The sequence below is a fragment of the Sorex fumeus genome, unplaced genomic scaffold (assembly GCF_029834395.1).
Source record: "Sorex fumeus unplaced genomic scaffold, SorFum_2.1 ptg000007l, whole genome shotgun sequence".
In the NCBI taxonomy this organism is placed as follows: domain Eukaryota; kingdom Metazoa; phylum Chordata; class Mammalia; order Eulipotyphla; family Soricidae; genus Sorex; species Sorex fumeus.
Genome location: NW_026606064.1, coordinates 28,473,741 through 28,498,831, shown reverse-complemented (window position 1 = coordinate 28,498,831; position 25,091 = coordinate 28,473,741). Strand labels below are relative to the sequence as shown.

The 25,091-nt window shown below is 38.2% G+C and overlaps 1 protein-coding gene and 1 pseudogene across 3 annotated transcripts in view; one reads left to right on the top strand and one right to left on the bottom strand.

The window, feature by feature from the left end:
• Positions 1-518: 518 nt before the first annotated feature.
• The window catches only part of LGR4 (leucine rich repeat containing G protein-coupled receptor 4), a 118,484-nt gene continuing 93,911 nt past the window's right edge, over positions 519-25,091 (bottom strand). For 2 of the 3 annotated variants that reach the window (XM_056136345.1, XM_056136353.1), the window contains 14 exons: positions 20,003-20,218; positions 18,542-18,613; positions 16,248-16,316; positions 14,879-14,950; positions 14,629-14,700; positions 13,977-14,045; positions 12,482-12,553; positions 10,939-11,004; positions 10,130-10,201; positions 8,731-8,802; positions 8,089-8,214; positions 6,616-6,731; positions 6,184-6,267; positions 521-3,512 (listed from right to left, as the gene is read on the bottom strand). In XM_056136345.1, coding sequence (XP_055992320.1) covers positions 2,236-3,512; positions 6,184-6,267; positions 6,616-6,731; positions 8,089-8,214; positions 8,731-8,802; positions 10,130-10,201; positions 10,939-11,004; positions 12,482-12,553; positions 13,977-14,045; positions 14,629-14,700; positions 14,879-14,950; positions 16,248-16,316; positions 18,542-18,613; positions 20,003-20,218 — 2,455 coding nt within the window. In that variant the 3' untranslated portion in view covers positions 521-2,235. Of the gene's footprint in view, positions 3,513-6,183; positions 6,268-6,615; positions 6,732-8,088; positions 8,215-8,730; positions 8,803-10,129; positions 10,202-10,938; positions 11,005-12,481; positions 12,554-13,976; positions 14,046-14,628; positions 14,701-14,878; positions 14,951-16,247; positions 16,317-18,541; positions 18,614-20,002; positions 20,219-25,091 lie in introns of all 3 variants that reach the window. The other variant, XM_056136361.1, reaches the window with a different exon arrangement.
• LOC130041371 (40S ribosomal protein S15a-like) lies at positions 15,397-16,033 on the top strand (annotated as a pseudogene).

Sequence of the window (25,091 nt, the reverse complement as noted above, 5' to 3'; positions counted from 1 at the left end):
CTTAGAATAAGCTCTGTAAATTGCAGCAGTGTTTTTAATCCAACATTTCTTCTAAAATTCTTCACTATATAATATTTTAGGGGTTGGAGAAATAGTACAATAGGAAAAACACCTTTCTTGCACATGGCTAACCCAGATTTGATCTCTGGCACCTAAAATGGTCCCTGAGCACTGCTATGAGTAATCCCTGGGCACAAAGCCAGGAATAGGCCCCACGTAGCATCAGGTGTTACCCCCTACCCCCAAATTTAATCTCTTCCTGCAATAGTAAGCAAACTCATTACTATACTTAGCTGTAAGTTGAGACCAAATAGACTGTCCACTGAAAATTTTAGTAATTCAAAACAGTGCCTACATTACTAGATCCGTTACCTGACAATATTCTAAAGACCATGTGGTACTGGGGATCGAATCTAGATCTCAAATGCGAAGATGTTTTGCAACCCTTCTAGTCTTGCTAATTTGTTTTGAGATGAATGAGATGAATGCAATGTACTCATCGGTAACTTGGACTTTGAAACAAACAAACCTTTTAGTTTTTTTTTTTACCAAGTTATGATTTAATATCAGATGTGTAAATATACAGACATGATAGCAATTTTTAAAACCTGTGAATAGTAGGCCTTACAAAATTATAACACACTGTAAATAGATCCCACATTTTATACAAACTACATGATTTTGATATACAAAGATTCTGTCTTTATTACACTGACAATGTACAACCATGACTATTTACAATGCCAAGTATATAAACCACAATTTAACATTCTGCTACTGGCAGCCACTATAGTTTAGGAGGTAGCTTTAATTAAACAAAATGAACAGAAGCCACATTTCCCAACTTGTGTTCTAAAAATAATTTACATAAGATAAAAATTCATTATATGCACAGTATATACAGTTTAATTATTAAACTGCAATCTAGCTTAATTTTTTAGTACATCCTTAATAACTAATATGGCAGTGGGTTTGCTATTGATTTAGCATATTGCTCAAAAAAACATATTAAACATTTATAACTTTAAGACTCTACACAGTGACATGTCAAAAGTCCATAAATGAGAGTCAAGTAAAATTTTTTAATTTTTAAAAGCATTGGCCTTTCCCCTCTCCTTTACTAACATATTTGTCTTGTTTCACAAGAACACGTCTGAACTGTTGCAGAGGCACTTATACGTGCCATAGTAAGGGGAACACGTACGGAAGCTTCTGTGTAAGGAGAATCCAGCTCACTAAAAATAAATGTTAAGTGCTTTCTGTCATAATTATCTCCAATTTATTCCAATTAAATGTAATCATTTTTGTCTATCACAGTTTACTTTCTGTATAATTCAAATTATAACACAAAACCAACGAAAACTTGGAAAATGTCAGTACAGCCAATGATAACTTGAAATGTTTAGTAATGGTGAAAATATGAAGATGTCAAATCCCTCTAATACTATTCAAATCCCCTATTAGTTGGAAGTTTAGCCAAACCTATGAAACCCACACAGTAATTAGCCGTTCACTTTTTTTCAGTAGTGTGATCACAAAACACCAAGGGGAAAAAATGACTGTGATTACACCAAAGCAATATATGTAATGACTGAAAAGAAATGTCTAGCTATTCTTTCTAAATATAACAGGTGTCATTGTTTTTAAAACATCTCCAGGTTTTATAGTTATGTGTCAAACAAAATATATGACTGTTATATCAAAGATGGAAATAGAACATGTAGTAATGTCATGCCTGTAACATACTCTCACAGTTCTATCTGGGAGACAGTCCCTTTTTGGCCCTGCAGTAAAATGTCCTGAGATTAATGATGAAACATTAGGTAACATTAGCAAGACTTTTTTTCTTTAGTTATATAAAATCATATCTTAAAAAAATATTAACAGCTGTTCTTTATCTTGTGCTTGATTCAGAATAGGTATACATTTACTTGCAGTGATTCAGAAAAACCCAACCTTGTATATCATTCACCACGATAACATATGCTATCTTTTTCAAGTTACCAATTGCTTCAAAATGACTAAACACTGTTTGCATGTCGCATTTTTAATCAATTGAGAATTTAGGCACTTGTTCTTTGAAAATGTCAGGTTTATGTAATGAACCGCCACCTTCTTCTTCCACGTGACACCAGGTAGTGATCACAGAAGTGCTTCCCAGACAAAAGGTCAGACTAGGGTTCATCCAACAAACACCGTAATTTAGGTTCATGGGGAAAACAGTTACAAACAGTTTCAGTCTTTCACTCTTGGTAGATTGTAGGCGTAGCGTACCAAAGGGAATCCTCGACTCTGATAGAAGCAGGCTCGTCCACAGGCCTGCACCTGGTCAGAACTGTCTGAGACAAAGGAATCTTCTTCATCTGCATAATCTGAGTGGGCCGACTGTGTCCCACACTCAGACCAGTAGCCGTCTGGTCTTTGGCAAGAGCCCACCGCCAATGCAGGACAGCTGTGTGATTTTATCAAGTGTTTGCATGACACTGGCTTTGTCAAGAGAAATGATTCACAGCAGTCACATACAGTCAGGTTACCCTGCAAATGCGAGTACATGCCACAGTCATAGTAGAAATCCTGCTCCACGCAACCAGCTTGGCTACTGATGGAAACGGAAACCGATCCACTTTTCTTAGTCATATGTCGCTTCAGCAACTTCCAATCTTCTTTAAACTTTGGGTTGAAAAAAACATACAAGACTGGATTCAGGCAAGCAGGCAAGGGGAAAAATATCAGCGTCACAGACTTCATTATTTCAGGACTGATAGAGATTGCAGTGATCAATGGGGCGAAGGAAAAAAATGCAACCGGGCAGAAAAAGATGCAATTGGTGAAGATGAGCCAAGCGACATGCTTAATCATGCTAGAATGAGAGTTCTCTGAGAGGTCCTCTTTCTCCAAGTTGCAGTAAAGTTTAGTGTAGATAATGGCCATTAATAAAAATGCTAGTGAATTTAACAGCACTAAGGTTACAGTAAATCCTAATGATGGTGTTTCTCCCGTGGGGAATGGCAAGCACAGCGGTGATGCGGAATATTCCCCTCCATGGAAAAGTGGAAAACAGCCTGCTACTGCAGCTCCCAAGAAAGCAAAAAGGGCAGCAACCCGGAACTGTTTGAGATGATTGCTTTTTCCATTTTTCATTATATCTTTAGCATATAAACTTCTTTCGACAGCTGCTAACATTAATAAAAATATGGCACTCTCTGAAGAGAAAACGGCAAGAAAGCCAGCTATTTTGCAGCCGCTGCCGATCTCCCACCAAATGCCAAATTCAGCAAATCTGCCCCAGGATATGGCGTCCAGAAAAGTTAAGATGCCGGTATAGGCACCCATGAATAAGTTAGACACAGCAATCAGGCCTATGAACAATTTGGAGGAAGGCAATGATGTACACGTTGCAAATGTTGTTAAAATGACAAGCAGGTTGAAGAACAATGCCACCAAGAAGATGAACCACACTGTAAGGCGGATCATCCAACTTCCCAGTAAATATTCACAGGGCTTAAAAGCACCTAGAATGAAAGAGAGAAAGAAAAGATGATTTAGAAAATAGCATATCCTATATGATAGACAGTTGATCTAAAATAATTCAATCCACTATGATATTTGACTGAAAAGATTAGTATCCTTAAATATTTCAGTCACTGAATGAGGCTATTTTTTTAATTGAATTACAGTGAGATATACAGTTAACAAAGTTGTTCATGACTGGATTTCAGTCATATAATGTTCCAACACCCATCCCTTCATCAGTGTGTATTTCTCATCACCAATCCAAGCACTGCATAAATCCTCTAAGCACAGCCTCCTTACATTACCCTAATCCCCTGAAATCCCCATTTTTCATCCAGCAAAACTGAGATTTCAAAACACTTCACCTGACGAAATATGATATGATATGATAGTACAAGATGACTTCATGATTCAGTAAAATAGTAGACAGAATAAAAGCATGCTGATGCTATGTCCAATAAAACTCTGGGAAAGTTAAATTAGAATTACAGGAATTAACTTGGCTCATTTGTACATTTTGGTAGTGACTTATATGCACAGATTGTCACAAAGCCAACTATCTTATTTTAAAATTAGCAAGAAGACCAGAGAGTACAGCAGGGAGGACGCTTGCCTTGCACACACCCAACCCAGGTTTAATCCTTGGCACCATGTATGGCCCCGGACCCCCTCCAGGAGCTACCTCTGAGTATAGCCTGGAAGAAACCCTGAGCACAGCCAGATTTAACTCCCCAAAACAAAACCAAAAATTGCAAAATTTTCGTTCTTTTCTTTTTCTTCCTTTACGATTTTTTTTGTGGTGTAGGGTATCAAACCCAGTGGCTGACACATGCAAGGCAAGTGATTTTGAGATGAACAACATCCTCAGTCCTTAAACATTATTTTTAGGGGTTGGAGAGATAGTACAACAGGTAGGGCATTTTGTCTTACATTCAACCAACCTGGGATGATCCCTGCCATTTCATAGGGTTTCCCTAAAGCACTGCCAGGAGCAATTCCTGAGTAACCAGAAGTAACCTCTGAGCACCACTGGGTGTGGCCCAGCAACAAAACAAAACGAAAAATATTTTTAGTGAAGTTTTTTATTCCCTGACTGGGGAAGTGTTAGAGGTAACTATCACCTTCATCTCTGTATCTGAACTAATTTATGCTCAAGGAAGAATGGGGTAGCTACTTTGACCTGGTAGAACAGGATACCCTTTGGAAAGTATTTGACTAGTGGGTGCAGTTATTTCCTTTAAAAGTCTGAGCAGCACGTCCCACCCAGACTGTCTCTGGAAAGCTGCTGCCTCCTCCAGTTCAGATTGAAGGATTCTACTCTCCTCCCTTGCTACTTCTGTATGAGTCTGTGTATTACCACAGCTGAGTGGGTTAGAGAGGATTGCAGCCATCCCCAGGGCGATGAGCATAGACCAACGTTGCCCCTAGCTGACCTTACGGTTTAAGTTGGGAATGAAAAAGTAGAATTGTGTGGCCAGACTTGTCTCTCCTTTAACAAAGCTGTTTCTCATGAAGCTCCAATTCCCAGTAGACATCCTCTAATACTGGCTGGAGCGATAGCACAGCGGTAGGGCGTTTGCCTTGCACGCAGCCAACATGGCCGACCCAAGTTCGATTCCTCCACCCCTCTCGGAGAGCCCGGCAAGCTACCGAGAGTATCTCGCCTGCACGGCAGAGCCTGGCAAGCTACCCGTGATGTATTCGATATGCCAGACACAGTAACAACAAAAGTCTCCAATGGAGACGTTACTGGGCCCACTCGAGCAAATCGATGAACAACGGGAGGACAGTGACAGTGACAGTGATCCTCTAATACAAGAATTCAATGAAGGAGTAAGCAAGCTGTGTCTCTTAATTCTTAACAATTAATGCAGAAACTAAATTTTTAAAAGTTTATCAACTTAAAATTATTCTTACTCCCACTTAGTTGGCTTTAAAGCTTATTCTCTCATGAGGTGCTGTACTAAAAACCTAGAATAATTATACTTCTGATACACACTGTTTATGACACTGAAAAAAAATCTACTTCTCAGCACAGAAAAACTAGCCTTATCTTTTAAAGAAAATTTCTCAGTCCATCTTCTCTAATAGATTAGGCAGGTTATGACATTACAGTCATGACCAAATTTGTATTGTTGGTTTGATAACATTCCTGAGTTAATGAAATAAAGCTCAATGAAATAAAATAGAAAAAGAAAGGCAAACTAGCACTTAAAAAAAACATCAAAAATTCTTTATAGACTTGTAAGTTATAGAAGTAGTCCTAGAGTTAAAGGAATATGCATGTGTGCTGTGGGCTCAGGGTTTGATGCCAAGAATTGCCTGATCCCATTGAGTAGCCCCCGCCAACCACTACCAGGCATGGGACTCCCTTCCCACAAAGCAAACACAAAGAAAGAAACGGCCTCTTAAACTTCAATGCATGGAGCCCTCATCTGAGAAGCTTGTTAACGCAAAGTTCTAACTCAGCGGAAATGGACATGAGATTTTGCAAGAGAAGCCTGACTGTTGGTACACAAACAATACTTTGTATTAGTTCTTATGATGTCATCCTGTCCCACCCTATTACAGAAATCACATTTACTGCACAAGTTTTACAGATACCTGCTTAACACTGATTAAAAACAAGACTCTGCAGTGGGAATCTTAAGTAAACTGTTTGGGTCATACCTGTAGATGGTGTACAGTGGATAATTATTTGAGTATGCTCGTCATTTTCAGCACTGCTTGTAACGCTTGCCCCATCAGCAAGACCTGAATATATAATATTCACGTATTTCATATAAGATATCACTATATAATATTCACATTTTATATAATTATTATATTATAACAATATGAATTATATATTATAAATATACATCATGTTTAAAGCAAACTTAACATAATTTAAAAAAAAAGATTTCCTAGAATGTTTGCTCTTGTGCAGGATGTTAAGTTCAGCTTATACAAGGCTTAATCACATATTCAAGATGCCAGTAACACAGTAAATGTCATTTTCCTGCCATATTTCATATTGATGCTTCACATACTGATTACAACTAGCAAAATACTGATTAATGCAATAACCTGTATTCTACTTTCAAAGGTCCCTGCACTTACCTTTGTCCTTTGCCACACTGTGGTCTTGGAGACTGTTATCTTCTGTGTTCGCATGTGCATAAGAGTCACAACCCCAAAATGCACAGCACTGATAAGCATATGGTACAGATAAAGACCTGGGAAAAAAGCAAAATCCACACTGAATAATAACTTCACAGACAGGCTTTTGTTTTCGGGAAAGTATTTTAATCTTTGAAAGTCCTAGCCTAGGAGTCAGAGAGACCTGACTGCTCTAACATTAGAGCTGCTAATTATCCCACTGGGCTCTCAGATTCCTCATCTGCAAAGAACCCTGGGATCAGTGGATATCATGAGATTCTCTGTTTTATAAGGGATGCTGTTTGTCTGTGTTTGGACCATACTCAGTGGTGTGGCTCTATGCTCAGGGATGACTCCTGGAAGTTCTCAGGGACCAGATGTGGTGGGATCCAGATAGGGTCAGTCTCATGCTCGGCAAACGGCATAAACCTCTGAGCTATCTGCCCAGCCCTCAGATCTGCTCTTAAAGCTGAATTTAAGAGGCTGGATAGCGCAACCGGCTGAGTGCATGCACAAGGCCCAGGTTCTCCCCCTTGCACTGCCTGGTCCCCAAGCACTACTGGGAGCAACCTCTATGCACAGAGGCAGGAGGAGCCCCTGAACATTGCTGAGGTGATCCAACCCTACTCACCCCCCAAAGAAATGCTGAATCTAAGCCAAATCTTATTTCATATGTGATGGCAACATTGCACTATAAAATCCAATCTTATCAGACTCCATTCGTTATTATGGTTACTGCTGCAGTGGTGTCAAGGATCTCACCAGGCACTTCCTCTAGGATTGCATCCAGAAGTGGAGATAGTAATGGGGAGTGAACCCTGGACCTATTAATACATATAAGGCGTGTACTTGACCAAAGAGCCACTTCCCAAGGCCCAGACTCCCTTATAAGTGAATTTATCACGTTACTGGTATTTTCATCTAAAATTAATGTTCCAAGTCACTTGTGAGCTTATTCATTAATTTACTGACTTTATTCCTTTAGGAACAGCGAAAACAGTCTTTTATCCCACAATAATATTCCTAAGCTCTCAGTCACCTCTAATGAGGTCTCCAACCCCAACCCTCCCCCGCTCCAACTCTGAACTTCAAATTCTTATGTCTTTATGAAGTATTATTGCATTGTATCAACTTTCTGTAGGTTCACACTTGGGTGGCTTCTGTCATCTAGTTACTAATGACAGATCTCCCATGAATAAATCATTCTGGTGAGTAGCTGTAATTAATAGCATTTAGGGTCTGATTTCATGCTTCCAGAAACTACAGAATAATGTTCATTTTGTGGGGAAAAATAAAATGTGTAAGTAAAGAGATAGGAAACACTTAAAAATACAGCCTTCCAGAAAATCTGGGAACTATGGTTTAAAAAAAACAGCATACTTTATGTGGGGGCCAACCATAACTTCAACAATAAAAAATTAAGCCAAAACACACCTGAGATTAATGAAGTCTTTTGCTGCTAAGGCTTCCTTCAGCTTGAAGTTACCCACAAGCTTCAGTTGATTCAGCCCGCTTAGGCCTTCCGTAGGAAATGAAGTTAACTGGTTGAAACTCAAATCTCTAAAATGCAAATGAGATTTCAAATGAACTCCTTAGATACAAATAAAACCATCTGCACATGTGAAAGCATCACAATATTGAGCTCTAAGAAAAAGGTTAGGTGTTCTAAAATGATGGGTAGGGCTAGAGAGCTAGCATAGGAGGAAAGGCACTAGCTTTGCATGCGGCCAACCCTGGTTTGATCCCTGGCACTGCATATGGTCTCACAAGCACTGCCAGGGGGCACTTCTGAGTACAGAGCCAGGAACAGGTCCTGAGAACTGCCTGGTAGAGCCCTAACCCTTGCCAAATCAAATCAAATCAAATCAAATGACAAGGCTAGAGTTCATCTTGCCACCTAAGAAGCATCGTTATATTCATACACCTTAGCATTTATACAGGGCATTTTCTCCACCTTATCATTCTGGGACAAGTTCAAAAAATATAATATAATTAACAAAACTCCTGACAATACTAAAACACAAATTTCTATAGATGACTACTTTCATGATCTTACTGATAAAATTGTGAACTTACAGGTTTGTTATTGACCCAAGCTTGGCAAAAGCTCTGCTGTCAATTTCATGGATCAGGTTTCTACTCAGATCGCTATAATAGTAAGAATAACAGTGTTAACCGTTTTCAAGTAAACTCAAAATGTGGTTACACTGACTCACTTTAAAACCTGAGTGGATCAGTGTCTCCCCTATAACAAAGTTCTTTAATCTTGTGCAACAACATTTTTAATGTTTGTGTTGTATACCTCGGCTTCACACACCCAACTTCATGGAATATGTTCCATAGAGCAGTTGTGAATTTTCTCCACCTTATCATTCTGGGACAAGTTCAAAAAATATAAATGCTATGATTAACCTTTGGTCCTACTAACTAGGTGAAGAAAAACCCAGGTCCTAACCACACTGAAAATAAAAACAGACTTCATAGTATTTGCCTTTTCAAAGGTTAGTGATAAGGGCCCGAGAGAAGACAAATAATCAATATGCAAACAAGAGCATTCCAGAGGGCTTCAGATACCATTCTTTTCCCAAGCAGGAAGTAAAAGTCCTATCACTCTCAGAGTCATACTGTTTTCAGGAACACATCCTGAAATATTCTGTTATTATGGAGTAAATAAAACAGGAAGACAACCACACTTAAATGAGGCCTTCATGGAAGTTTAAAGACTAGATTAACTCATTCCATGACACATCTCCTGGATTATAGAAGAAGCTAATCAGAACCAATTCAGTCCCAAATGATGAAAAGGCTAGCTTTGGCATTATGGGTGTTCAACAGAGCTTTCGAAGTGATGGCAGCTTAGTTCCCTTCCTCAGTGCTGCCCAGACCACAGGCACTCTGTCAGCAAAAGGGCCAATTCAGTAGCTACCAATAAAGTTTTTCCTACTAGAATGGATAGTTAGGCTCATAATGGAGGCAAAGAAGAAAACAGGATTCAATATTCCCTGTGTTTCACCTCTGGGGGCAGGGGTGGGGGGGGTCACATGGTCTCTACTGCAACTATTCAACTCTACCACAGTATGGTGAAAGCAGCTTTAGACAGCTCTTAAACAAAAGAGCATGGCTGTATTCCAGTGAAAGTTAATTACAAAAACAAGAGGCAGGCTGGATCTGGCCCTCAGGCTGTGGTTTGCCTACCCCTTCCCTAATGGACCGGCAAACCTCATTATTATGACTTGAAAGCAAACAAACTGCATCTCTCACATTCTACACATGATACTTTTCACTCGGCAACCTACAGGATGGTAAAATACCCAAACTGGATTATTTATAAGGCACTATGTGGCGAAGCACGAGCAACAATATTTACATGTAATAAATCATGTTTTAAAGCATATCCGCTTCAGAATCATCATGGCAGTTAATTTATAGCTTGCCAAAAAACTTATCTGTCTCTAATCAGCAGAGGGAAACTTACAGAATCCTCAGGGAGCTCAGGCCTTGAAAAGTCCCTTCCTTTATTTGGTGGATCTGATTACGCTGCAAAGAACTAGGAAGACAGAGAGAAGAATGAGGGGAGCAGAAAGAAAGAATAAGAGAAAACGAAATCATTTGCTGTTTTGAAAAATAACACTTCTCCATTAATGTTTTTTGTAAGTTTACATATTCTGTCACAAGTAACACTGATCTTGTGGAAAGTAAAGAAAACCTCTGCTTCCTCATTTAAGAGATGCTAGGACTAGACTAATTGGAATTCTGTCCCAAATTATACTAGGAGTGAACAACACTATCTCAACTCCTTATCGAACCCACACAAGAGTGAGAGCAGAAAGGCAACACAGTGAGAAGGTTTCCAAGGCAACACAACCATAACAAGGACCGAAGAAAGGTTAGAGGAAGGAGAAGATGAAAAGTGGGAGAATTAATGCCCTTATCAGCCCACCTCCTAATCAACTTCCATCAGTGCTGTCTTACAGAAGTACCAGGAGGGATGAGAGCCACATCTCCTCAATAGCCAACGTGAGTTTTTATTTGTGTTTCTGTACATTCAATCTTCCCTCCAGTGTTTCACAGGAGGCCTGACAGATGCCCTTATGGGCATTTATGCATTTATCATAAATGCATTATGCATTTATAATGCATACCTGGTATAATTTGATGTCTATTCATAGGAACACCTGATCAGGTACATTTCTGAATTAATACAGAAGCCATTCATTTAAAATAGGAAACGCTGAAGGAATTAACAGTGTACCAAACAACAAAAGAAGTCAAAAACCCACTTACATTTCTTCCAGAGCATGGCAACCATCAAAGCTTGGAAGTTCTTTTATGTCGTTGTAAGACAAGTCCCTTAAAACAATAGAAGTTAAATGAATTTTTTGTTAGCAGATGACTCTTATTAAAAGAGCGACTAAATGCAGTACATAATCTATAATGAAGAGTAGGTTAAAAAAGAAAAGCAACTTTTCCCCACCCAGATCTGCAAGCTTCTTTAGTATTTTGGTGATATAGCAGTCTTAAGAATTACACACATCAAGGAGACAACACTGAATATAGGCAACATAAAATACATTTTGAAAACTCTAACTATATAAACTAAATTATATATGTGTGTGTGTGTGTGTGTGTTTAAATAGAAAAGGGACGAGAGAGATAGTATAGCCAGGTAAATTGCAACCCTTTCACAAGATCAACCTGGGTTCAATCCCCAGCACCTGTGGTCTCCTGATCACTGCCAGGAGTGATCCCTGAGCACCATCAGGCTGTGGCCCAAAATCAAAAACAAAACAAAAAAAACAAAAATAGAAAGAAAAAAATCCATAAAAGTATGCTGAAGAGGCATAACTTTTAATGTCTTTTATTTTGTAGTTTTGTAATATTGTTTATAGCACACGATTTCCACGTTGATATAATTAAATATTTTTAAATAAAAAAAAGCTACAAAAACGTACGCCTACTTACATTTTTAAAAAATATTTACATGAAGTCAAACACTGGGACTAGTTAACTCTCAGCTAATCTGACTGCAAATTTTCCTCACTGGTAATCATGGTGCAGGATACTCCCTGACACCCTTTAATTACTTGTTTAATCAATCAGTCACTTATTTTGTTACTATCTCTCTCCACTAAGTACTTATTAACAACTTAGTAACTTAATTATTTGTTCTTGTGACATTTTTACATTCTCTATTTACTTTTAATTTCTAGGTCAGTTTAAAGTTTTTGGAACACTCCATGCTTAGCTGGCTCTTATTCCACAAAAGATTTGGGCTCCCCATAAATTATGGATGAAAGAGCAGAATGGATATGGGAGAGCTGACACAGCTGGGGCAACTGAAGTAAAAAGGAGGAACATGAGGTCACCAGGAAGGGAAACTTGCTTGGTTTTGTTCAAGTGGAATCATACACTTTGTGATTCCACTTGAACAAATGTATATACGCATATACCAAAACCCAATTTAATATTGCCTACTTCAAATGAGAGTTACTAAAAGGATGTTGGACCAGAGAAATAGCTCAATGGGCTGAAATGCATGATTTGTACGTGGAGGCCAGAATGTGACCCTGGCACCACGTGGTACCCATGAGCTGGAAGTGACCGCCCCAGAGATAGAGTTAGGAGTAGCCCCGACCACTAACTGGTACGGTCCTCAAAAGCCAAAAATGTCAAACAAAATTTTTAAATACTGGTAATTTCCATGAAAGAAATAAAAAAAAGGAAGAATCGGTACCTTAAAATCACTTAACAACAACAACAACAACAACAACAAAATCTGAAAAGTATCTCATAGAACAGTATAAGAAGGAAAAAGAATATAACTTACAAGGTCCTCAGCATCTTTTGTTCTTGGCACAAGTTATGGGATATGCTGCTTATTTTGGTACCTGTTAAGGTCCTGTGGAAACACATGATTCATTTAAGAAATGATGCAAGTTGAAATGGCTAAATCAAGTGCTGTTCTCATACAGAATAACGAAAGTACGCATATTTGCATAAGGAATAGATAGAATCTATGCCTCCTACTGTCTAGTAAGTTCCTAAAAGTGTAGGCATATGTTGAATTAACCCGAAACACAGAAATTATTGTCAGTCACATAGAAAAGTTTGAGAAAGGAGATGTCAATCTTGTCCAGATGAGGAGCCTGATTTCTCATATAGATCAATAGGAAATTACCACCCATGGCCACAACTGATCACAGTCACCCATAAGTCATGGCCTTCTCTCATTCAAAATATCTGAACCAACTTAGCATCCTGTCCTGAAAACTTGTTCCTCATTCAGTCAACCTGACTCATTATTCTGGAAATTTCTTACTCCCTTTCCTTTTCATATACCCATCTTTAGTAAATCATGAAATCCAAGTTCTCCTTCACTGCTGTGTCTCCTTGCTCTTGATTTTTTACTCCTCCTGTGCCCTCTCATGCTGGACTGGGACATACCAGGGTGGAAGAGTCTCACACAGGCCAAAGGAGGAATCATATGGACTGCAGCTACACAACAATCATGGCTAAATGTGTTTGTTTACCCCGATGGACTATGCCCATACTTTCCTCATCATTCTTCCTATCTCTTGTCTTGTCTCTCTTCTCAATCCCACACACCCGCTCCAACATGGTCAACACCACCAAACTGCCTTAAGAATCAATTAAAAACTCCTCTACTGGTGCTACCACCCCCCTCTACACTGTGGTAAGGCTTCCTGTTAGCAGAAACCCTAGCCACCTATGGCCCTAGCTAATTGTCTGGAGTTCAGGTCATCAAGACCTTGGATATATCTGTAATCCATTCAGACTACCCAATAGATACTTTACCAGAACTGAACTGCAGTGCTTCAGGCTTACCATAAATTGCGCCCCATACAATTTTCCAAATATATCTATTCTGTTCCTTATTTTATAATACACAATTTCCAGCTATATTTAATTACCCGTCTGCCATCTTTGACAATCTTTTCCATACACCTGGTTTTACTCAATTCTACCTTTTGAAATAAAAGGCACAGCTGTGGGTAATTTTTATTCATCTCCTTCATGAAGCCTTTTTCTGGTCATCTTCACTGAATTCCTTTGAATTCCTACACAAATCCTTCTCACTTGGCACTGTTATTGCTCTAGATTGTCAGTGACCCTCTCAGTTCTTATCTCCACACACTAGGCCAAATGCTACCTCAGCTACCTCAAGCATAATGCATAACATTCACAAAGGGGAAAGCCAGCCATCAGCATAAATCCTACCATCACCCCCCAAAGCAACGGCTCCCTCATGGCAGGCCAGAAGCTTCTCTTGCCAAAACCCCCTTTCCCAGAGTCACACTCACAGACTCTCCAGATGGACAGTCCCAGTCAAATTCGGAAACCGCTGAACCATGCTTGCACCACGAATGACCCTTTAAGAAATTTGGAGAGAAAGGTTCTTTAAAATCAAAAGGCTAATTTTATTAGCAATACTTTCTTATTTCTTTTTCAAATATTTTAAAATTATTTTGCTACCCTACCTAAAAATAGTCAGTCTGGTTTGTAGAAATGTGTAACCACATAAGTAAAAGTGCCATAATTTAGTGCTGACATAAACAGGAACCATCACAATTTTTCAGGATGGTCTTTTGGATTTCACCCAAGGAAAGAGGAGGGAGATTTTTGCTTTCTAGAATACTGTAAATTCTAGTTTTCCATTAAAACAACTGGAGAGGGAGTGGAGAGAGAGCTGGAAGGAACGAAAGCATCTCTGCATGCTGGAGCTCAGAGTTCAATCCCAAGGGCCAGCACTACCAGTCTGATCACTTGAGCACTACAGGGAGTGACCCCCAAGTACAAAAACAGGAACAGTCTCTGAGCACAGCTGGGTATGCCCCCAAACAAACAAAAACACTCCAAAGGGAAACAAAAAGCCCCTACACAAACAAAACAACAAAACCCCATAAAGAGAAACAATTGTGGAAAAATCTGCTTTTTAATTTCTACAATACTTACAAAGAATGCAGATCAGATAAGTTATGAAACGCTGAGTTTCCCACAAAAGATAGAGGATTATCATACAAGTGTCTGTAAAATATAAACACACATACAGTTGCTGAATATGTTCATGGGCATTCCAACTGTAAATCTGTATTCTATAAGTCTATACATCTAAAGGCCTGATTTCATTCTTCACTCAAATATTTCACATTACCCATACAAAGTTTCCACATGATCACGTATTAAAACTTTCAAGACTACTTACATAGTTCTTAAGAGAGGGTTACCATCAAATGCTCCATCAGGGATAACAGAAATTGAGTTACTATGAAATAACCTAAAAAGGTAAGAGAAAATAATCTGAAATGCACCCGATACCTATTGAAATAAGTTTAAATGCAAGTTTATATACTACTGGTTCATTATTATAGAAAACAACAATCGAATGACAAAATGTTTTAAATATTGAAGAAGCTGAATTTTAAATTCTATCTCATCTGTTTTAGGGCCATATCTAATCCTCTTTTAAATTCAATATTTAATCTGACATCCGTCATATATTTTTAGATATTATTTCAACTTCTGAAAACTTTAGACTATAAGAATCTGACATTGTTAAAAATTCTAAAGTTTCTCTCATAGTTGCTGGGATATACAATCTCTGCCAAGTCTTAACATTTCTGTCTCTGCCCTTCACAAATCCATCATCTAAAATGTTCCCACAGGCTACACAGTGTGCTCGGCCCTCTCTTCCTCTTTCCACCAGTCGTCCATACTGCCCTAATGGTGCTCATGAATGTCCTGGCAATGCACTCAAGAACCTCCCCAATGCTGAGAAGATTGGAAAATGCCACATCCTCTTTAGGCCATGCTCTAAAGTCATCGTCAGGCTTCTCAAGCCTACGCTGTCAAATTTGAAATCATCAGTGATCAGAGTAGGAAAAATTGTTGTGAACCTCATGGGCAGGTTAAGTAAGTGTGAGATGATTAACTCCAGATTCGCTATGTAATAAAAGATCTAGAAAAATGGCCGAACAAGCTGCACGCATCCTGTCAGTTTGGTCTTACTGTACTGACAATCTCAGCCTATAACATGGACTATGATGAACCAAGAAAACAACATACAGGAGGGCAAAATCTTTCTCTACAACACCTGAGTGCAAATAAAATGCCACAATTGATAAAAAATAAAATATTCCCATATCCCTTTCATTTGTTTTAATAAATCCATTGATCCACTGTTTAAAGCCCAGTCTGATTCTTTCTTTGTAGTGATGCCTTTTCCAATGACCATAAACTCAGTGAGATTGTTTTGGAATGATTCATTTTCTGACTCATTTAGTGCTCTTTTCTATTTCGAATCTACTACAAGTCTACATTAGATGGTCGCCTATCTAATGAGTTAGACTACATGCTCTGAAAAGAAAGAACATACACTACAGCTTTCTATTCCACCAGTCTCTAGCCCTAAACTAAAAATTGCCTGAATTAGCCAACATAATTCAACCTGTATATGTGTGTGTCTGTGTGTGTGTGTAATTGTACATGCAATGAAACAAACATGCTCTAAAATTCCATTGTTAGAATCTTAAACGCTGAGTTCAAGAAATTTTAGCTCTCAAAGTGATACTCACAGTTCTTTTAAGCTAGGAAGGGCTTTGATAGCCTGAGGAAATTCTCCCAGGTTATTATAATTCAAGTCCCTGGGGAAAATACAAAAATTATGTAGAATATTAAAAAGTGGTCACAATTCATTAGGTATTTTGGTACAAATGCATTTTAAAAAATTACATCTTAGCCCTGGGGATATAGCTCAAAAGCCTAGAGTGAATGTCTAGTTTAGTTACTGGCAATAAGAGTATCATTAGGAGCAACCCCAATATTGAGCTAGGAGTCGCCCCTGGGTACTACTGAGTGTTGCCCCCAAACCAATAAATAAATATTAATCACATCATCTGAATGATATTTCTTCACTACATTACCATTCTGTAAGAGTTTAATTAAATTTATACCAAATTTAAAAAGTCTATAGTTCTTTTAATATGTAATAAAAATCAATTTTAAAAGTTCAAGTAATCCTTTATACTGGTACAATAAAAAATTGAAATAGCATTTCTCAAGAAATTGACCATGAGACAGAAATGTTGAAAATGTTTGATTGATTAGTGGACAGAAAAGCCATAATGACTTATACTGAAAATTATTACTTAATTCTGAGTATATTTAAATTTTAATTTTAATCTAAAAGCATGTGGGCATAAGATTCACATGGGAGATAAAAGTAAAAAAAAATCAAAAGCATAGCTTTTACATATTTGTTTTCATGTTCTACATGGAAATAAGAGGTAAATAAAGTTTAGCTGAGAAAGGCTTAATTTTTTTTTTCTTTTTAGGTTATACCCAGTGATGCACAGGGGTTACTCCTGGTTCATGCACTCGGGAATTACTCCTGGCCATGCTCAGGGGACCATATGGGATGCTGGGAATCGAACCCGGGTTGGGCCGCTGCAAGGCAAACACTCTACCCACGGTGCTATCATTCCAGCCTCAAGAAAGGCTTAATTTTAATATAATAAAAATAATTGAAATGGTCTAGGATCAGAATACACATTTTAGTTTTCTTCTACACCAGTATTATGTAAATAAATACCAAATACTTAGAAATGAAAGATCTCTTCTTATTAACTACTGAGGAAATTTTATTGAACAAAATATTAAAAACACAAGCATTTTAATCAGATGTAATTCATCTGAGGCATTCCCTGAATTACTCATTATATCACAATAACAAGTTCCCAAATAAAGACAACTAGGGGACCGGAAATATAGTGCATATTTCAGGCTGCTTGCTTTGCACGCTTATGAGCCGAGTTTGATCTATAGTAGCCCGTATGTTCCCTCCAACCCTGCCAAGAGTGATCCCTGAGCAAAGGACCAAGTGTAAGCCCTGAGTACAGCCAGCTGTGGCCCCCAAACAAAAACAAACGAAGACAACTTACATAAATTAAGCAAGTAAAATGAAGAGCTTACTCTGTTACACACAAAGCTGTACAAGATATGTCATTCATAGAGAGGTACAACATACAACTGAAAAAGCAAACACTTTTAACTAATAAAAACAACAAATTGTGAGACTTGTTGTTACTGTTTTTTGGCATATTGAATACATCACGGGGAGCTTGCCAGGCTTTACCGTGCGGGTGAGATACTCTCGGTAGCTTGCTGGGCTCTCTGAGAGGGGCGGAGGAACCGAACCTGGGTCGGCCATGTCGGCCGTGTGCAAGGCAAATGCCTTACCCACTGTGCTATGGCTCAACAGGAGCAGACTAAGCAAAATGGAAAACTGGGCAGCAGTTAGCATAAGTAAGCAGACAAGGATTCACACACTCAGTGTTAAGTATCAGAGCAATTCAGATCATGGAATTAACAACCGAAAAACCCTTCTTTTTCCCATACTAAAATATATATATTTCAAATTTCTATAACTATCATCTAATTTACCAAAAAAATATTTTAAAATGTGGGTAGCAGTCCCAGGAGATGGATTCATAGGCTACAGCACAAGCTATGCAAGCAGGAGGCCCAGGCTCCGATCCTGCTAACACATGGTCTCTGAGTACCACCAGGTGTAACATAAAACTTAATAAAATGAATAAACAAAGATGGATAGCCTGGCACACTGAGTTGCTTTCCATGTCTACACTTCTGAGGATAGGGGTGATACCAGAAAAAGAAATCACTAATGCTAACTCATGCACCACTTAAAAATTGTTCTTTGAAGTTGTGCTATTAAAGAATTTAGTTGTGCTATTACATCAAATTAATCCTGAATGCAAAGCCATTTCCCTCTTTTTCTGCAATAAAAATAAAACATACAACTGTACTGTCAACATCACAATAAGACTCACTGAAATATAATGAAACTTACAACGTCTCCAAATTATCTAGTCCATCAAAACAGTGTTGACCCAGGCTTTTGATTTTATTATTATGTAGATGCCTACGGGGAAGAGGAAAGGAGAAAAAGATATTAAAATGACTTTCACAATATCTAGTAGCAAATTTCATGATATTTCATAGTTCTATACTGAGATGGTTGAAAGGAAGGGTAGTACTGAGCATTTAATATTTGACTGTTAAAAAATAAACAGCATTGAGTAGTTGCTTCATGATAGTCACTGCAGAGTCTTAAGTGCACTAAATGTAACAGACAAGTAGATAATGAGCTTTTAATTAAATGAAGAGCAATTTTAACTAGCTCTCGTAAGGAGAAGTGAGGAAAACTGCATAACGACAAGCAACTTGAAGAATTAGTAACGAAGTTTTGAAAGAAGTATCACTTTACGGTGTCAAGTTATTAGACTGAGTCCAAGTTATTAAAGATTGAAAATGCAGAGGATCATAAGGTCTTTGAATATAAGCTGACAAAAACAGGAAATACCCCTGAAACTTATTTTCTGCAAACACCTAAAAATAATTCCACTTAGAAACATTGAACGTGATGCTAGTCCGACACAAGAGCTGTGAAAGTGTTTTACTCAATGGTTCAATTTTGTCTCATTATGAATGGCCATATGCTTTATTTTTGGTTTGTTTTGGTTTTGGTTTTGGTTCACACCCAGAGATGCTCAGGGGTTACTCCTGGCTCTGTGCTCAGGAATTACTACTCCCAAGAGTGCTCAGGGAAACATATGGGTTGCCAGGATCAAACCCGGGTTGGTCGCAGCCAAGGCTTGCACCCTACCCACTGTACTATCACTCAGCCCCATAAAGGGCCATATACTTTAGGGATGATTCAATAATTATCATCAGATATTAATCTTTTAAAAGATTATCTATTTATAATTTTAAATGTCAGCACTTAGGAACAGAGCAATAGTCCAATGGATAGGGTGTTTGCCTTGCTCACAGCCAGTCTGGGTTCAATCCCTGCATCACATATGGTCACTGGAGCACTGCCAGGAGTGATTCCTGAGTATAGAGTCAGGACTAACTGCTATATGAATAAATGAATATATTAATTTTTAAAGTATATTTAATTATTAAAGTATATTTAATTTTGTGGGAAAAACAAAGGCAACTTTGCTACACAGTCACTCTTTTGGAGGATAACTGAGTTTCTTTCATAATTTGTCATAAGAAAGCTGCCTTTGCCCACAAATGAATACAAATAGTTGCTATTTTAAAAGATGGAGAGTGATACCAGATTCAAAATCAGCACTTAGGGGCAGAGCAATAGTCTAGTGGGTAGAGTGTTCACCTTGCACACAGCAAAAAGAGTTCAATTCCTGGCAGCCCACATGGTTGCCTGAGTAATCCCTGAGTGAAGAGCCAGGAGTAAACTCAAAAAACAAGTAATAGAAAAGTAAAAGGAAAGATGGGTACTTACAGAACCACCAGGCTTGAAAGGTTGGTAAAGGCAAAGTCAGGGATGCTTGAAATTTTGTTGAGAGCCAAGGTTAGCGCCTGCAGAGTGGGCAGGTTGCTGAGCGGGTGCACGGGCACGTCGGTCAGGCTGTTGTCATCCAGCCACAGATGTCGCAACTGCGTGAGCCCCTCAAAACTGTCCTCAGGGACTGAGGTAATATGGTTGGCATCCAAACGCCTGTCAGAAACAGACAGAACCATGGTCAGTAACGACTTCTCGATGAGCAAGGCCAGCCGCATCACCCCATGCTCCATGTTCTCAAAACAAAATTAGAGTTACCGAAAGGGTCTAGACATTCATTCCCGATTCTTTAAAAATTTTTAAATTTAAAAAGTTTTTAAAACATCTTAACATTTTATTATAATTTTTCATGAAAACGAACAATTTTTCTAAGATTAGTGTAGAGAAGTCAGCCTTTTCTGTCCTTTATAGCAATGTGAAGCTCTCACATTTAAACCTTTCAGGCATCTTTGACTAATAAGAGTCACTTGACAACAGAACGGTATGTTTAAATTAATGCAAGGGGATAGGGGAAGAGCAACCTTTACAAAGCTCAGGTTAAAATGATCTCAGAACTGATTCATTTAAAACTTCAGAAAAATAAAAAGAAGCTATGCTGAACAAAATAAGTACCTTACTTACAATTTTAAATTATATTTCAGATTAAGGTTAACTGCTATTCTTACTTGATAGAAGGGAAGAAAATAAGAAAACATGTCTAGTTTTATTTTGTAGCAACAAACCATTCCAGGAGATTCTCAACAAAAAACCTTTCCGAATTACCCTCAAGTTTATTATGGTGTCATGTACTGGCAGAGCAAACTTTTCTTCTCTTAGGACCAACTACTTTTTTAAAAAAAACTGTCAAAATTCATTATTAAAGTAGCAAACTGTACATATTAAAAATGATTGTTGTGACTTTAAAGCTTCTTTTTCTAAAAAATTTGAATACCTTACTTACTAATATGATTTATACATAAAGCACCAGTCTAAAAATCTGGGAAAGGGGCTGGAGCATAGTACAGCGGGTAGAGCATTTGCCTTGCACATGACTGACCCTGGGTTCGATTCCCAGCATCCCATATGATCCCCCAAGCACCGCCAGGAGTAATTCCTGAGTGTAAAGCCAGGAGTAACCCCTGAGCAATCGCTGGGTGTGACCTAAAATGCAATTAATTAATTAATTAATATCTGGGAAAGTACTAAGCATGACTTTTTGCTGAAAAAGCTGTAATGGCTGGAATAATCACTTTTCAACTCAAAGATATCTTGGTATAATATGACAAGGAATAGTACTGTCAGACAATCTCAACTTTCTTCAAAATCCCTTGCTGATAGATCCTCAGTACTTAACTTCATAGTTTACAGGATGAGAGAAAACTAAACTAAGCCAACATGAAGAACTAGTAAGAAAATAAAATGACTACACGTTTCTAAAGAAATCAAATCTGGCAGCTTTTGAGTTCAAGAACTGCTGACTGTTGGGGTGGGTTTTGCATCTCCTGTTTCCTTATTGCTGCTCCAGCTTCAGTTCCTGCCATGACTGTCCCTTTCTCCACCTGCTCTCAACTAAGGGCCTTACTCCCACAGAAGAGTCGGACCCCTTCCAAGAAGCAGATCATCTGGGATCAGACACCTTGCTCTTGGTGACCATTTGATGAGACTTCTTTTTGATAGTCAAGATAACTAAGTGAGCACTGAAAAGGAAAGACTAGGAAACAGATGAACTGTGAGGAATATGCTCAGAAATAAACATTTTTTGGCTAAATCATTCCTTGAGTTTTCCAGAATATGACCAAGAGAGGCATGCATCCTCTAAATAACTGGCTAGCAAAGTTTGTTTCCTACAGGTCTATTTAGGAAGTTTGCTTTAATGAGAGATAGAATTATGTCCAATTTCAACCTCTCTCTGTCTCTCTCTCTCTCGCATATAGACAATCTCTAAGCAACACAAGAGACAGATATTGAACATATACTCACCAATTAATCACACTGTATAGCTCAATAATGTAAATAATTATCCGAAATTCATTAAGAATTTCAACCAAGCATCCTGTTGGTCCAAAAGACCAAATGATAGACACAAAAGGCATGAGATCTATCCTCCTGAGATTAATATTCTAGAAAGGAGAAGATACATAGAATATAATAAACTCTAAAATGATTTTAGCATGTGTTAAAAGTGCTTTGAAATAAATAAGCCGGGACTGGGATGAAATTTTATAGAGGCTGAGAGAGAGAAGAGCAACTTAAAATGCACTATTTATGGGGTCTCTAATGAGGTATAATTTAGATCAAAATTCAAAAATGAATAAAAGGAGATGGACAGGGATGTTCTGAGCAAAGGAAACAGCCCAGGCAGGATGTGAGTTGCAGAAACCAGCTGGGTGCAGTCCCAGCAGTTCCAAGTCTCTGACCAAGAAGGTCAGAGTGATTAGAACCCAGGAGGAAGGGAATAAAGGGTCCCGAGAGACTCAGGTTGGGGATACAAACAGGGACCAGATCATGAAGGTCAGAGAAGTAGAGCTGGAGTATAGACTAAAGTGAGTCCCTCCCTAGTTTCTCGGTTTTAAAGTGTTTCCAAAGTGTAAATTATGAGAGTTATGTAGATGTAATGGGCATTCATATTCACCAAAAAAATGAACAAAGTTCCCCAATATAAAATCAAATACTCAGTGAAAGTAAGTCCTCTCTATACAAGAATTTCATTAAGATGTGACAGAATGCGAGAGAGATAGTACAGGGGTTAAGGAATTTGCATGCATGTAGCCGAACCCTGTTCTATCCCTGGCACCACATAGGATCACCACATAAACACTGCCAGGAGCGATCTCTGAGCACAAAGTCAGAAGTCATCCCTGAGCTGTATGCTTTCCCCACAATGTCCCCTTCTTGAAAAAAAAATATGATACAATGTTATGAGGAGAGCTGCCAGTACCTTTTGTTAAAAGCAAAAGGTCAGAAAACTATACACCATGTATAAATTGGCTGAAATCTGTGCTGGGTACCATCGAAGGAAAGGGCTGGCCTTAATACAGAGTAAGATAATCAGGTGAGTTCTGAGCTAAGAGAATGAATGAATGAATGAATGAATGAATGGAAACCATCTTTTGTGAGGAATAGTAGATCAACAATAAACTCAAGAACACAATTTTGTCTGTGCTAAAAAAGTCACCAATTTAAAGTCATATATAAGTAATGGTAACAAAGGAAAGAACATAGGAAAATTAAAATCCTTAAATAAGAAGTTAAATGAGAAAAAGGATTTGTGGTGACTCAAATGGTTAATCCTCCTGTGGGTGTTGGTGGCACACCCATAAAAGTAAAGAAACGCTCTTACACCCAGATCAATGTTTCACAGAGAAATCGTCTTAGAACTGTGGCTTTGTACCAAGGACCTACATGATTAATATTCATCTTAATAGAGCAAGAAAAGTCTATAATTGATTCCCTTGGTGGATGTGGTAAAGGCATCAGATACCTCACAAAGTGGAGAGATTATATGAGCTTGTGTAAAGTATTCTAGTATTTAAACCCATGGCAAGGGTAAACTACTATAATATTTAAATGTGCTTTAGTTATTAAAGGTTTACTGAATTCCCTTACTATTCTGTCTTTAAATATATACTTCTTGTGGTTGGAGCGATAACTCAATGCACTGAATGCATGCTTTGCATGCAAGAGGGCCTGACTTCAATCCCAGACAACACATGGTCCCTGAGCACTGCTGGGAGCAGCTTGCAAACATCTGAGCACTGAACTGAGAGTATCCTCCAAGCACTACTAGGTATAGTTAAAAAACTCCCCCATTCCCCCCCCAAAATAAAAACAAAACCAAGAAGAAGCAAACAAACAATAAAGTACCTCTACTCTCTGTTCTCAAAAATAGATTTTTAATTCTTTTGTTTTGGGGATGCATCTAGTGCTCGGGGGCTACTCCTGACTCAGTGCCTGAAGTCAAACCTGGGCTTCCTACAAGCAAAGACTAAGCACAATTCTTTATGCTATCTCTCTAGCTCTGAAATTCTTTAACAGTCAATGTAAATATGACCTAGTATAAGGGGGGAAAAAAATCTAGTGAAAAAAAAATTGTAACATGTCATTTAAATATCTTGCTCAGGCAATGCTTTAGCCATTATCCTGGATTTGTGGAAGGCTGTTATGGTATCTTTTCACTGATAGCAATAACGCACTTTTGGATTTGAGAGTTCACACCCTTGCATCAAACCACTTCTGGTGAATATCAACCCCTAATGAACTTCGCTCCTTTTAAGCACCACTTCAAAACCACAAGGAAATCTTTCATGTAATTCAGGTCTGAAGATCAGATTTTTAAACTGACTCAAAAGCTGATAAGAATGTTAATACAAGACAGAATTTCAATTGTATCTAACTTGATTACTACACCCACTATGCTAACAAACCCATGAACATTTACTTCTTAAATAAAACCAACCTGACATAGCTCCTTGTGTTTCCAATATTTATAAAAACACCCCAAAGGATTTTTTTTTTGGGGGGAGGAAGAATCGGAGGGTGGAAACAGTACTGGGAATCAAACCCAGGGCCTCATAAATGCAAGACAAATGTGCGATCTCTAAACCATATCCCCAGCCCACCTACTACAATATCTTAAAAATATTGCTTTGATTCTTTTCCCTAATCCATCTCATTCCAGTGCTAGAGAAAACCTTCATAATATAACTCACTCTGTGTGTGCTGAGCACAGTAAGCTTTTTAGAAGAAAAAACTTATTGCCTCTCTGAAAAATACTGTATTAAAATTTCTAATAAATATCATACGCACTTTAATGTACTTATTAACAAGAGACCAGAATCTATTTCTAAGTTTTCTCTATAATTCTTTTTTGTTTCAAAGATTGGGACCAAAGGGACAGTACAGAGTGATAAGGATATTTGCCTTAGACAAGGACAATTCTGGTTTCACGCCCATTACCAGCATACAGTATCCTGAGCACTGTCAGGAATAGCACCTAAGCCCCAGCAAGTATGGTCCAAACCACTTGAATCTATCAAAAAGAAAGCAACAA